This window comes from Mesoplodon bidens (assembly GCF_964165515.1).
Source record: "Mesoplodon bidens genome assembly, chromosome: 5".
Classification (NCBI taxonomy): Eukaryota; Metazoa; Chordata; class Mammalia; order Artiodactyla; family Ziphiidae; genus Mesoplodon; species Mesoplodon bidens.
In genome coordinates, this window is record NC_138161.1 from 40402713 (window position 1) to 40417006 (window position 14294).

The 14294-nt window shown below is 42.1% G+C and overlaps 1 protein-coding gene across 4 annotated transcripts in view; it reads right to left on the minus strand.

Annotated features, from left to right (window-relative positions):
* VGLL3 (vestigial like family member 3) overlaps window positions 1-7073 on the minus strand; it is a 42647-nt gene extending 35574 nt beyond the window's left edge. The window contains exon 1 of one of the 4 annotated variants that reach the window (XM_081234485.1): window positions 6577-7073. In XM_081234485.1, coding sequence (XP_081090611.1) covers window positions 6577-6702 — 126 coding nt within the window. In that variant the 5' untranslated portion in view covers window positions 6703-7073. Of the gene's footprint in view, window positions 1-6239; window positions 6328-6576 lie in introns of those variants that run through there. The other 3 variants (XM_081234487.1, XM_081234484.1, XM_081234486.1) reach the window with 3 other exon arrangements.
* Window positions 7074-14294: the final 7221 nt, after the last annotated feature.

Below are 14294 nucleotides of genomic sequence, written 5' to 3' on the forward strand. Positions count from 1 at the left end.
TGAGAATTTCAAAATTTGCATTCCCAAAATGTTTTAAGCAATGATCACATCATGAGGGTATGTGTTCTCTCTCAAACTGACTGCTTTGAATGAAACAACAGTTTCTGATGTATAAATTTCTGGTATGTTTACATAATCTTATTATGAGATTTAGGGGATGATTTCACTTTTTAAACGTTATCTGTTAGTCATCGAATTGCCAGTTAATTCTTATTTTGTGTCAGTCATTGTGCAAAGGCTCGGAGCCACAAAAATGAAAGTCACAGCAGTTGAGAGAGGGTTGTAAGGGAAATGGTAAAGAAAGAGAACCTCCAGGTTTATCTACATGGCTAATTGTCTAATTTCTCCAAGTAGCTAGTATTCAAAAATTTTTAAATGAGAAAAGTAAGAGGGTAACACTAGGTGAATTACTAATTGCTTTTGTTGCTTCTAAAGAAGCCCAGATGGAAAGGGAACACAGTAGAAAGAGAACTGGAATGGTTAAGGGGATTTGACCAAAACTAGTTCATGAATCTGGGTAAGGCACCGAAACCTTTGGCCCTCAGCTTCCTCTTCTGAAGATGAGGAATTTTGACTTCATTATCTCAGAGGTCTCGTCCAACTCTGTAGGCTAATAAGCAACATGCTGGAGCTCTAGACAAACTCACACTTAATTTTGTTTCTTACGTTGGCTGCCTTTTCTGATTTTGCAGGACACTGGTCAAAAAAACCCTACAGATCATTGAAGACTAATTCATTTTCAGACATAGGTCATCTAGCCCAATTCCTAGAAATTAGTTTGGGTACTTCCTTTAGCTATCTTCACAGTAACCAGAAAGGAGGCATCCTTCAAATATCCCCACCCCATCCCCCAAGGACAAGTGTTTTCACACACTAAAACAACATAGTTTTAAGAGGAAAGGACACCTGTTCGGTTTAGGCCCTTCTTCCTTTCTTTTCTTTCCTTTTTTTTTTTTTTTTTTTTTCTCTACTGAAGTATGAGACAAGTGAGAAATAGTTCAGTTATCCCAGTTCAGACCATACTTGTAAATTACTGAAATAAATCTGGTATCCACGGAAATATCTATAAATATGGCATTCATGACTTGCTTCTAGCAACAGACGTTTGGGTCTAATGGTTCAAGTCATTATTAGGGTCTCCCTAAATGAATAGTTAAAGCAGAAAACCAGCTGCTGAAAGACGTGCTTTTTAAAAGAGTCAGTGCAAAGTTTTGACCAAAATTATTTCCTCCACTATCTCTGCCAGAGTCTGAAATTCAAGTATTGGAGAGTTTTTGTTTCTTGAATGAAAATGTTTTTCTAGAGACAATACCTTAAATTGTTATGTATTATTAGATGTATCAGTTTTGAGATTTCCTTTTAAAGCCAGTTGGAAATAGGGCCGATGGGAATGGGATTCAAGTTAAGTGGCTGGGTTTTAGAATGGTAGTCACTTAACTCTCGAGTTCGCTTTAGAATCTGCGTTAGGCATCTTGCGCATAATATTTTTAGTCTTATGGACAATCCCCTTTGCACAGAAAAACACAAGACAGAAATGTACATACTGCCTAACCGGGTCAACACAGCATCTCTTCTGTAGTTGTCCAAGGAAGCACCGTGCAGGTTCGTTCTACCCACTGATCCCCCTTATTTCTGCTGTTATGAGTCATGTCCCCGTCATCTCCAACTCTGTGAGGTGTGAGACTTTACCAAGCACTAAGTGAAGTAGGACTTCTTTGCGTTGAATGAAAATATCCTTCACTTAAATTTCCACAGAATGCTTCCTTGTCCCGGCATTTGGTTTTTCTGGTGAATGTAGCCTCACTGCACATGATTTTATGGATTTCAAGCCTGCCCTTACTATCCGTATTGTAATCTCCATTCTGGTTGACTGCCAGAGACAACAGTTCAGCTTAGTTATTTCAAAGTTTAATTTTCCTTCTAGCTTTGAATTTTCTGGCTGGAAAGTTATTGGGAGCATAAAGCTCTGGGGCACTTGAAGCTTCTAAGTCTCTACAGTCAAGTTACTTTGTGTAGTTTGGAATCAGAGGGGCTGTTCTCTCTCAAAGAAGTCCTGTATGAATTCTTATAAATCTACTTAAGTCCCTGCTTACAGTTGCAAGAAAATTGTATCCTCCAACTTAAATAAGTGGACTGTGTATTGAAACTATTTAGAATGTAATTGTATGCTTTCCTCTTAATAAATCTAAACTTATGTTGGAACAGCAATGATATATGAGGCACTTAAAGCTGACTGTTAATACCACTTCCTGCATATTATTTTCAAAGAAATACATGTTCATTTGCTAAGTGGATATTCTGCTTCATCAGCAAAGGATGCAACACGGATAACAAAAGTCATTAGCATAAGACAAATGCTTGCAAAACAACTTTGGAATGCCTAAACTAAAAACGTACACTACCAAGGACTTGGAAAGAATTTCAAGCTCCAAGGCCAAAGAATCTACTGCATATTAATCTTCTTTATCAAAAAGTTGATTTGGAGCACTAAAGACAGAAATAAGCCTATTGTGCAATAGCAAAAAAAAAAAAAAAAACTCTTGGGAGACGGCTTGGTATGGTGGAAAGATGCTCTGCTGGGGAGCAGGGGATCCGGTGGTCCTAATTTTGTTACCAATTAGCTTTGAAATCTTTAGCCAGGCATTTCAGCCCTATAAACATGAATTTCCCCATCTGAAAAAGGAGGGGTTGAAGTATGTTTTCCCAGGGTTTTTTCCTAACAAACAGAATCTCAGATTTTATGACCTAACCAAGGTGGCAGAGTCCAGAGAAAGAGTTTGAAAAACTCCTTACAAAGTTAGAACTGGAGTTCTGCCTCCCAAGACTTTTAATTCTCTAAAGTGAAAGCATGCGTGCATATTCACCCAGCTGTCACCCTTGAAGAGAGCAGCGTCAATATGCTCTAACTTATATGAAGCCCAAAGTGCGATCGTTAAAAACTCCTATGCACAATTAGAGAATGGGCGAGTGTTCTCCTCTGCTTTCACCACCTCACCTATGAACTCACCCAGTTCTGAAAGCTTTGCTTTAAGTATCTCCCTAATGTTAACATTATGAAAATATGGGGGGAGGGAGATTTTAGATGACAGATTGTCTGCATTTAAGATGAGGAATCTATGGAGTATGAAGGGAATTTATGATTGTTTCCCTCAATTTTTCCTGACACATATTTTGAATTTTTTTTCTCTTTTTTCCTACTGTCACTGCTGAGATAAAAATGCATTCCTTTCTGTACACGTTCTGCAGTGTCATCATGCCTTTGGAGCACGTGCTGAGAGACTAAGTCGAGAGTTCTCCTGAGGAGTTGGTAGGGATGGATGCATTCAAGCAATGAAGAGATGGTGGGCACAGGGACCAGAGACCTTAGCATCCCTTAGCAAATCCTGGCTCTATAAAGCACACTGTTAGATTTATGCACAGCCACGCAATTTCTAGGAATTAACATCAGGGACTATAAAACTGACTCTTTAGGTATATTTACATTTTACTTTGATTCACTTAGCCTACTGTATGCTTAAGTAACACACTGCAATGCAGCCTGATGTATACGCAGTTCACTGTTTTTAAGGTACTAACCTATTACCCACCTATGATTTATAATATGTTCAATTAAAAAATGAAATAAAATTCCAAGTGCCTTTTACACTTGTAATTACACAAAATTACATTGTACTTTTAGGTGGAAAGCTGCAAATACATGTGCCTGGAGCATTAAGTTCTACTATTTAAAAAAGAACTTCTGCTATATAATCATGCATTAAGAGGAAAATATACCTATGTTTAAAATCTATCATAATAAACCACTATGAGGTAATAATTTACAAGGACTATAGAGCTATATGGACTTGAGGAAAAAATCAGTTCAAAGATACACTACAATAATTGAAAATACAGAAGTGATACAAAACTTTAATGCTCTCTTTCCTAACATTTTCTAAATGACCATTAAACTTTGTAACTCTATCACTTTTTCTGCTTCCTGTCCTCAACAAGTCAATTTTTCAAATACAGTAGGACACGTAGCCCTTGTTTTTGTCTCCCAGGCAAGATGCTATTAGGGGTCACTTCCCATGTACAGAGAAAACAATCTTCATGGATAATAATGATAAAACCTTATGGAATGCAAAAACAACCAAAATATGTATTCTCAGATGACTACGTTGGGGCCAAGTCAATATTAGTCCCACTTCACCCACGCACCACATAGTCTAAAAATGCTGTCAGCCTGATAAGAATTTCCTGATTTACTCTGTTTTCCAACAGAAAATATAGGTCATCAAAATAAACCCCTGACAGTAAAAGAACAGTAGTTACACTACTGTCTTTTTATTTTGCTAGCCAGTTATATAGTCAAATAGTTGCTTTACCTGACAAAAAAGTAATCTCGAACAAGCCAGTGGAGTAAAAGTAACATGAAAATTTCAAGCACACTTCTCAACTAAGTTCCTAAGTTCAACTCAGCCTAACATCTACTTAAACAATATCTACAGAAGCTCAAAGGATAGCAGAAATGGATCACTATTTACTAATATGTGCCACTCATCGAGGTGGACAATTCAGGTGAAAAAGAAAGCTCATTTTTTGGTTTGTTGACGTTCTTAACAAAAGAATGTGATTTGGGAACTGAGTTTCGGGGCAACTGCAAAAGTTAGGTAAGGTATTGGAGTTATTTTTTATTGAAAGCTAAATTTCATGATTAGTTATTTATAATTTTTCTGATACTGAATTTTATTTTCTAGCTCAAAAAAGTATTCCAATTCTAACCCCCACTAGAGATTCGTATTTTAATGGAACTATTTTCACAACTCTGGAAAATAAAACCTTATTCACAACTATTCTGCTAAAGTTATTTTTGAAGGGGAAAAATACCTTTCTGAATGTTTAGTAAAGTTTGAGGCTGTTGCTCATCCACATTCCAATTGATAATTTAAGGCCTCTACAGTCTCTGAGATGGAAGAAAGTAAAGAAGAAAAGGGTGGTTCATCTGGGACACAGTGTTCATAAAACACAGAAAATGGATATCCAGCGTCTCTTTGCATCACTTGCCTGACTTGGACTTAAATGGTTTCCTCCATTACTTCTATCTTTTATATTAAAGCCAAAGAAAAAGAGCATAACCAAAATGTTTTAACCTGTCACCCTTGATCACAAATTACAAAATGTTTTCCCATTCACCTCCCTAAAAGTAATCTTGCTTTGAAATGCTGAAGATGATGAAGAAAAAAAAAGAAGATAGCTAGAAAGTGGGGCTCCTTCCTCTTTTGCCCAAGTTGTCCTGGTTAAGCTCATACTATTCAGCAGATAAATCTAGAGTATGTACTCTTCCAGAATCAGCTGAATTTCAGTTCCTAAATTCTAAACCGAAGTTATAATTTCTTTCCAAAGAGTAGCACAATAAATCTAGTAAAGAGACAGGGGTAGAGGAAATAAATTAAATGGCCAGATTAATTAAAGAGCCAAACCCTGAAGACCACAATAAAATATATGTTTTTTAAGAAACTAAAAAAAAAAAGGTCAATCAATAAATTCTGTGAATGTTAGTTTCAGAACCATATCTATATCCCTGATAGGTGTCTCTACCTCAGAGTATGTATATTTTTTTTAAGTCTCACCAAATCAACCCACCCTAATTCCCAGAGTCTCAGGACCCTATTTTGGTACAGACCCTGGCCACATGCTCATATATGTGTTTTATGTAGTGCTAACTAAGCCTTGACACACTGCGGGCGAACAGGGAGGAACATCCAGGGGTACCTAGTGCTTAATTCCCCCAGAACCCTACTCTCCGTTCTAAAGGAACTTTATCATCTCCCTAGTTCCTGAATCCTTTTTATCCAACAGCATTCAGTCACTCTGGGCATGGTGGAGACCCAGCATCCAGTGACCCAAGGTTACCTCTTAGCTGGGAAAGAAAAGGGTTCTTCTGTCCAACAGACCAAACCATAACATCTCTGTGCTTTGATGCAATTAAAAATGAATGAGGAATTTGGGGAACAATCCCTGTCACCTAAGCATGGAAAATGACAGACTTTGCAGAGAACTTCTAGTAACATTTGACAGATATTACACTAGACCCATGTTCCACCATAAAGTTCCAGAAAAGTCATTCCATGGGCTCACTGTCCAGGTAGCCTCCCCTATGTCAGTGACACATTTCATCATCTTAATCAAGAAAAACCCTGAAACACTCCACCTTTTCAAAGGAAACAAAATATTTGGTTTAAAGGAACTTTACTCACATACTCCTAAGACAGATGCCCTTGGTGAGCTTCAGAGAACTGAGCCCTAAGAGCTAGGGTGGCTATGAGGAATAGCTTCTGAGCCGGTGACAAGAGCTCACTGAAGCCCCCAGCCAGGTAATGCCTCGCTTGGAATCCCCACCCGTCCACCTGGCAGCTCGTCCTTCCCGAAGCCTCGGCTCTTCTCTTCTGATGGCTTTCTGTTCAAGGGCGCTCCCGCAAGGCTCAGAGCATCCTCCGCGCCACCCGTCCCAGAGGGACGTCTTGGGAGCCCCAGACCGATACTCTCGCTGCCCCTCGCCCCCGCCCCCGGCAGGCTGCCCGGTCGGTGACTCACCTGCTGGCCAGGTTGGGGCGCCGGGTGGTAATAGGCTGTGGGGCAGGTTGCAGCTGCCACGGGGTTGGGCAGATACTGGGGCGCTCCATACGGCTGGGGGTGATACATCACCTCCGCACAACTCATGGCAGCCGGGGCAGCGGCGGCCCCGGAGCTGCGGCCGCTGCTCTACGCGCTCGCGCGAGAGGCGCCGCCGCAGCTGCCGCCTCTGTCGCAGCCCCAGCTGCTACTGTGGCGAAGGCGGGTCCTCGGCGGCCGTGGGCTCCGCGCGGGGCGCGGGCTCGGGAGGGGTTGGCAATCGGCGGGGGCCCATGCGCGGGCACCCTCATCTTCAGCCCCTCCGGGTGTCCCCTGGCCGGCGCTTATATAGCGACTCGGGGACGCATTGGCCCGCCGCGCGGCGGGAGCATGGTAGTGCGGGGCTCGGGCGAGGGCAGCGGCGCCCACGGCAGCGCCAGCCGCAGCCGCAGCCCCGGCCGGGGTCGGGCAGACCTGGGGAACCGGGCTCTGGTTTGCATATACACAATGCACGCCTGGGGCTCGTCCTATCACCGGCGCTCCCGGCTGGGCGAGGACCGGGAGGCGGGGGCAGAGTGAGGGGGCCCGCAGGGGAGGAGGGGGAGCACCTCGCCTCTCCCGGCTCTGACGCGGAGCTCCGCGAAGTTCCTCCAACTCGCTCGGTGGCGGGCCGGTCGCCCAGCAGGGGGACCCCGGGGAGGGCCGGCCGCGGATTGGAGAGAAGTTGCAAGCTCTCTCCGCCTCCCGGCAGTGGGGTGGTGGTGGGAGGGAAGGAATGGTACGCGAGAGGTTCCACGCCCTGAAAGCTCCGCGGGTTCCCACCCCAACTCCTGTCACCTGGGCGCCGGGGCGAGGGCTTCCCAGCCCCAAGGAGCTTTTACACGGAACACCAAACTAGAGGCCAAGGCTAAAGGAAGGCCAAGTGCACTAGGAGGTAAAACAGAGCAGGCGCAAAATGAGCTGGAATTGGCGCCTACATTCAATAGAACCGTAAGTGAAAGTTAACTTCATTGCAAGCGCGCAAGTGCCAGGAATGCGACGCGGTTTTCCGTAAGCAATCTCCGCTTTACGTTAACACCTTGATGGTATGACCTGCTTGCGGGACGTCAACCTTTTCTGGCTTTTTCAGCCCGGTTTCCATAGAGCAACAGACAGTGACAGTCGATTAAACCCATCTAGCTATTATTTAAAGGTTTATTTGCACGTGGTTTACAATCCTTTCGGAAATGAAAAGTTTGTTCCTAGGAATATAATTGTATTTCAATATAATCAAGTAAAGTAGAAAAGATGTATACTTATTTTATGAATAAGCAAACTCTCTGACCAAGTGTATCTCTCCCCCTATATATGACACAGAACAATCTCTTTTGTTTTCACAGAGACTATCCTTTGAGGAGAAGTAAATCTAGATGTTAAACGTTTTGATGTTGTTAATGGACAGACTTGGGTCCCCCTAAAATTCACGTATTGAAGCCAAACCCCCATTGAGACGGTATTTGGAGACAAAACCTATCAGGAGGTAATTAAGGTTACATGAGGTCATAAAAACGGGGCCCCAACCTAGGACTGGTGTCTTTATAAGAAGAGGAAGAGATGCCACAGATCTGTCTGCTTTGGCACAGAGGAAAAGCCTTGTGACACCCAGTGAAAAGCTTCAGTCTACAAGCCAGGAAGAGAGGACTCACCAGAAGTTAACTCTGAGGGTACTTTGATCTTGGATTTTTAGCTTCCAAAACTGTGACAAAATAATTTCTGTGTTTAAGCCACCCAGCCTGTGGTATTTTGTTATGGCAGCCCCAGCAAACTAATGCCGATGTACAGTACAAATATATTGTTTGTATTGTTAATCTTTATATGAATGTGTATGTGGCTATGTATAACTACACAGACACACAAATATATAAATGCATATACACTCACACATGCCCTCACTCATACACTCAAAAATACAAACTATAGTAATTGGATAGGAACTCCTGGCTGCTCACAGCAGCTCCTATTCACTCACTCATTCTTTCATCCACTGAAAATTAAAAAAATATATTTATTAAGAGCTTTCACAGTTTAGACTTTGTCCTCTTTGTAATGGAGGAGTATTCCAATCAGTAAGAGACATACAAGTTTATTTAAAATGTTTTTTACTGCCTTTTCACAAGTTGACAACCACTGGTCATACTCATCTTGTGTGTTCCAGATTCATCTATTCTGTTTCTGTCTGTAGGGCTCCACATAGATATTCATTAGGAACCTCAGTCGTAATGGCACTAATATTTTCCCCATAGCCCCAACCCAATCCTCCTCTTTTAGTCCCCATTTCAGGCATTGAAACTCCCACCCTAGTTGCTGAGCTGGAAATCTGGGAATCATCCAACATCACAGTCCCCACATCTGGTCTTGGAGTCCATTTCATCCACACTTTTACCTTTCTACTGACTCCATTCATCTCTTTATCTCTGCTGCCATGATCCTTAGGTCACTCAGCATCTCTCACCCAGAATCCCGCAAGAGGCACCGACCTGATTTCCAGGCCCCAAGTTCAACCCTCTTCTGATCCATTTTTCATGATTTGTCCTCCTATTTTTTTCCAGCCCAGCCACTGCAAATCCAACAAAGTAATGATGCTTGACCCTCTTTTAAAAAAAATTTCCCAGCAGCTCCCCACAGTCCACAGTCCCAACTCTTTAGCATTCAAATTTTGGCCCCTACCTATGTCACCATCTCCTGCAACTGTCCATTCAGCCATTGGACTTGAGACCTCCCTTTCTAGGAAGAAGCGTAGTCACTTAACACCACTAACTTTATCTTCAGATAATTTAATATATCTGTAACTGATTATCTTTTGTACAATTATGTGCTCAATATGTCTCCTCCACTAGACAATTGCTGAAACCATTTATATCTTGTACATCTGACGTTTAAAAGGTGTTCAGGCTATATTTGTTGACTTAGAAAACAAAGGCAGAACTAGATCCGACATGTTCATACCCCAATTTCTGTGTCTTCCCTGTGTCCCATAGAGCCTCTATCTAGTATCCTGTAAATATTTACTGTATGACAAAGATGTAGTTCTCAGATCCTAGTAAGTCATGGACTCAAAAGTCTGGAGGTATTTGGCAAAATCTTTCTATAATGCAATATCTTTGTTTTGATACCTCCTTTAGTTTCCATATTGCAGCGATGGAAGAAAATGAGAAAATGAAGATAAATTCTGCCCAGACAGAATTAGAATCTAGAAGAAGCATAGACAGAACAGAAGGAGAAAATAACCCATCAAAGGGTGGAGTCTTTGTTTGCTCATTAATAAAAAGTAGGATCATTCCTGTTAAGGAGAGCTAATTTGGAGTTCTGATAGGAGAACAGATGCACCTTACTTCCCCCCGGTAGATATTTAGGGTTTTAGAATAGAAAAGAATCACAACGATCACCTAGCCTAAAACATCTTCTTTCAAAGGTAAGCAAACCAGTGTTCAGATTAAAATCTCCTAGGGAAATGGAGGCAGAACTAAAACCAAAGTGTCCAGGTCTCTGGATTCTTAGTTCAGTTCTTTATCACCCACAGTAATATTTATAAACAAACACATATGTAAATCTACATGCATGCATGCATACATAATATGTGGGTGTGCATACGTGTACCTATTCATGCATATTCATTTATGCATAAAAGAAGAGGTTTTAGATGAGATTATCCTTTGGCGAACCTTGAGTTGTGGAAAAGGAGTGAGGGGAAATGCAGGCCGATTATATTTGACAATAGTGAGTCACCCACACCAGAGAATGTGATCTAACCACTGGTGTACTCATTTTCATATCTGTCATGCAGAGGTGGGTGTCACAATTACTTGGAATAACTCAGTGATGGGATGGAACTTGATAATTTGCTCTTCTGAGCTCAAGTTCCTCAAAAATTACTCATTTACCTTCTTTTTCTTCTCTCAGTCTCCACCACTGATCTGGTTGAGTGATGTGGAACTCAAACCTACGCATCCAGTGTTTATCCTCCTACTCTTTTCTATCCCAGCCACCGTAGATTTAATAGAATACTTAGATGACCTTACATGTTCCCAGCTCTTCTGAGTTAGGAGTTTACAGTCACTATATTTTTGGGCCCACCCACCAACTTTCCCAGAATATTGCCAAATTTTCCAGCTGGAATTTAGTGGGGTGAACTCCCCAGGCCAGTTTTATTTGGAGGGGTAACTTGAAGTAGATTTTCCCAAAATTTCTTGGGGTAAGATAGGGCAAAGAGGGGGGCAGCTTTTTGTTTTTGAGAGATGACAACCAGGCTTGTCTTTAACTTAGTGTCTTAGTGTAAGAGAACACATGGAATCTGCAGTGCCTGTGTTGGACATCTCAGCATGTGTATCCCAACTCTCTTCCCAGGTCACCAAACAGCTGATTCTTGGCCAGCACTCTGGCCAGCTGATAACGCAGCCTTCTCTAGGAATCACCGCTCTGAGCAAGTAGACTTGGTTCATCTGCTCAGAAAATTCCCAAGTCTTGAGTACATAAACATAGTTGTTCTAGGCAGAATAATGCCTATGAATATGTTTATCGTATAGCAAAAGAGAGTTAAAATTGCAGATGGAATTAAGGCTACTAATGAGTAGATTTTAAGATAGAAAACTTATCCCAGATTATCTGGGTGAGCCCAGTGTATGTAATTGCAAGGGTCCTTTTAAGAGGGGAGACAGGAAGCAGAAGAGTCAGTGTCATACTGATGAGAAGTGAAAACGACTCTCCAGCCATCACTGACTTGGAAGATGGAAAGGAACCACAAGCCAAGAAGCACAGGCAGCCTCTAGAAGGTAGAAAATGCACGGAGTGGGCTCGCCTAGAGCCTCCAGAAGGAATGCAGCCCGGCCAACAGCACCATTTTGGACTTCAGACCTCCAAAACTGTAAGATAATAAATTTGCATAGCTTTAAGTCATTGAGTTTGTGGTGATTTGTTATAGCAGCAATAGGAAACTAATCAACAATTTAGTGGTGGAGGGGGTGCTAGAAGGGAGAACTTGGGTGAGCATATCCCCCTTTGCCCTACAGATTCCTCAGAGGAGAGGCACAATAGGAGGAGAACCAGTGAGAGGTTCTCTGAAGCTCAGGGGCCAAGGAGGGACTCTGGCTGCCTGGATCTAAGAGTGGTTCTAATAATACTAATGGAATAGATGGAAAAACAGAAGGTCAAAACTCACATGCAAAGCAATAAAACCACTTTTTGCAGCTGTCATTTAGGATCACCTGCCTTCAATGGGCCCTTCTCAATGCCCAGCAACTTTACTGTGTTCCTCTGGCATGCTTACCCCCATTCTCTTGTGACTACCGTCTCCTGTCTTCTCCACCATTCTCAAATCCCGCAAAACCACTTCTTCACTTTCTACTTTTCTATTCACTCTTCCACCCGTATGCAATCAGATTTCTGCCTCATCACCCCACCAAAATGTAGTAAGGTCACCAGTAATGGTCGTGTTAACAAGTTCAAAGTTTGTCTTTAACTTCATCCTAACTGATGCTTTGTAAATTCTGACACTGTGGATTAATCACCCCTTCAAACTGCCTCTTCTCTTGATATCCTATCATGACATCCCTCTTTGCTACTCTGTCTACTTATACTTTGGCTACTCTTTCTCAGTTTCCTTTATCAAATCCCCCTCTACTTAAACTCTAAATATAGAGATTCTTAGTCTTTTCCTGGGCCTTTTTCTCATCTTACTCTATCCTCTCATCCTAAGAGATCTTATCCATCTTCACATCACTTCTATATGCAAGTTACATACAAAAATTAGCATCCAGCCCAGAGTCCAAGACTTACAGATTGGAGATATATCTTATATGAGGTCCTAACGTTAATAAATAAAGCAAATGAAACCATGCATGGTCCAAATTATTATTGACAATTTCGTCAAAGCCCCACAATGAACTGGATCACATATACTGTGTCTCAGTAAGTGCGACACAGACAATTTAACCTCCAGCATTAAAAAGACTGCCTTTTCTTGGGTTGACAACCAGGTGAAAAATTGGTCCATGTTTTGGAGCCATATCTTTTTTTATTTTATTTTTTATTTTTATTTTATTTTATTATTTTTTTTTTTTGCGGTATGTGGGCCTCTCACTGCTGTGGCCTCTCCCGTTGCGGAGCACAGGCTCCGGACGCGCAGGCTCAGCGGCCATGGCTCACGGGCCCAGCCGCTTCGCGGCATGTGGGATCTTCCCGGACCGGGGCACGAACCCGTGTCCCGTGCGTCGGCAGGCGGACTCTCAACCACTGCGCCACCAGGGAAGCCCAAAGATTAGTGTATTTTAAAAAAAGATATGGCTCCAGGGCTTCCCTGGTGGCGCAGTGGTTGAGAGTCCGCCTGCCGACGCACGGGACACGGGTTCGTGCCCCGGTCCGGGAAGATCCCACATGCCGCGGGGCGGCTGGGCCCGTGAGCCATGGCCGCTGAGCCTGCGCGTCCGGAGCCTGTGCTCCGCAATGGGAGAGGCCACAACAGTGAGAGGCCTGTGTACCGCAAAAAAACAAAAACAAAACAAAAAACCCCACTAATCTTCAAATACTAAAATCATACTCAAATTGGCAAGATATATGCATAATGTAAGAGAGCCATGTGGGGATTTAGACTCAAGGAATAATAGATTCATGTCTCCCATCTTACTCTTAACTCTGGGCTAGTTCTACTAAGTTTTAACTCGCTGGTGAAGATAATGCTTCTTTATCATAAATTCTCTCTTCCCCTCTCTTTTTCTTTCTCTCTTTCTGTTTCTCTTCTCTCTCTGCCTCTGCCAGCTTACCTCCACAGCCTCCTATCCATTTTCTCCTGTCCACTCTGCAAATTTGTTGCAGCACATGTCATCCATCCACTTGCTTCAGTCCAATGAACCCTCTTCCTCAGGCTTTGCATGCACTATTTACTTGGAAAAGTAAACTTCTTCCCCTTACTTGACCTACTTACTATCTTAGGGCTCAGATTGAACATGCTTCCTCAAAGACACTTTCAAATTTAAAGTACACCCCAATTCTGCCCCCACTACTCTCTCAATAACATCCTGCTCACACCCCCTTCCTAGTATTTATCCTATTTTGAAATATAGGAAAATTCTTAACCTTTTTTTCCTGTCTCCTCGTTATGATCCATGAAGGGATAAAGTATATATGTTTTATTCATACTCATTACTATATCATACTTATTCAATGAAGTAATGATTTTATGCTTTATTAAAGGATAATTTCCTTTTGGATTCAACATGGTCACAGTTGTAGGGATAGGCTTTGTTTAAAGGTAGATATTCCACCACCCAAAATGTAGGTTATAGACTTGTTAGGTGATTTAAAACATGTGTCTTATGAGAGGATGAAGAATAATGAAGGAGGGTTATATGGATCAGGGGTTTATGATTTTTCTGTTTTCATGCAAGATGATGATAAAGGGAACTCACATTTTATGAGCATCTGCAATGGACCAGGCATTTACACTGATTCCTTTTCTCTCACTCATTTAATATTCATAATAATCCCATGAAGTAGTTGGTATTACCATTTTAGATATGAAAAAGCTAAGGGTCAGAGAAATTAAATATTTTAAAGATCACCTAGCTGGTGAGTGGCTGAGCCAGGATTTGACCCCAGGTCTGATTCCAAAACACTTGTATTTTTTTAAAAAGTACTGGGGGTTTTCCCTGGTGGCGCAGTGGTTGGGA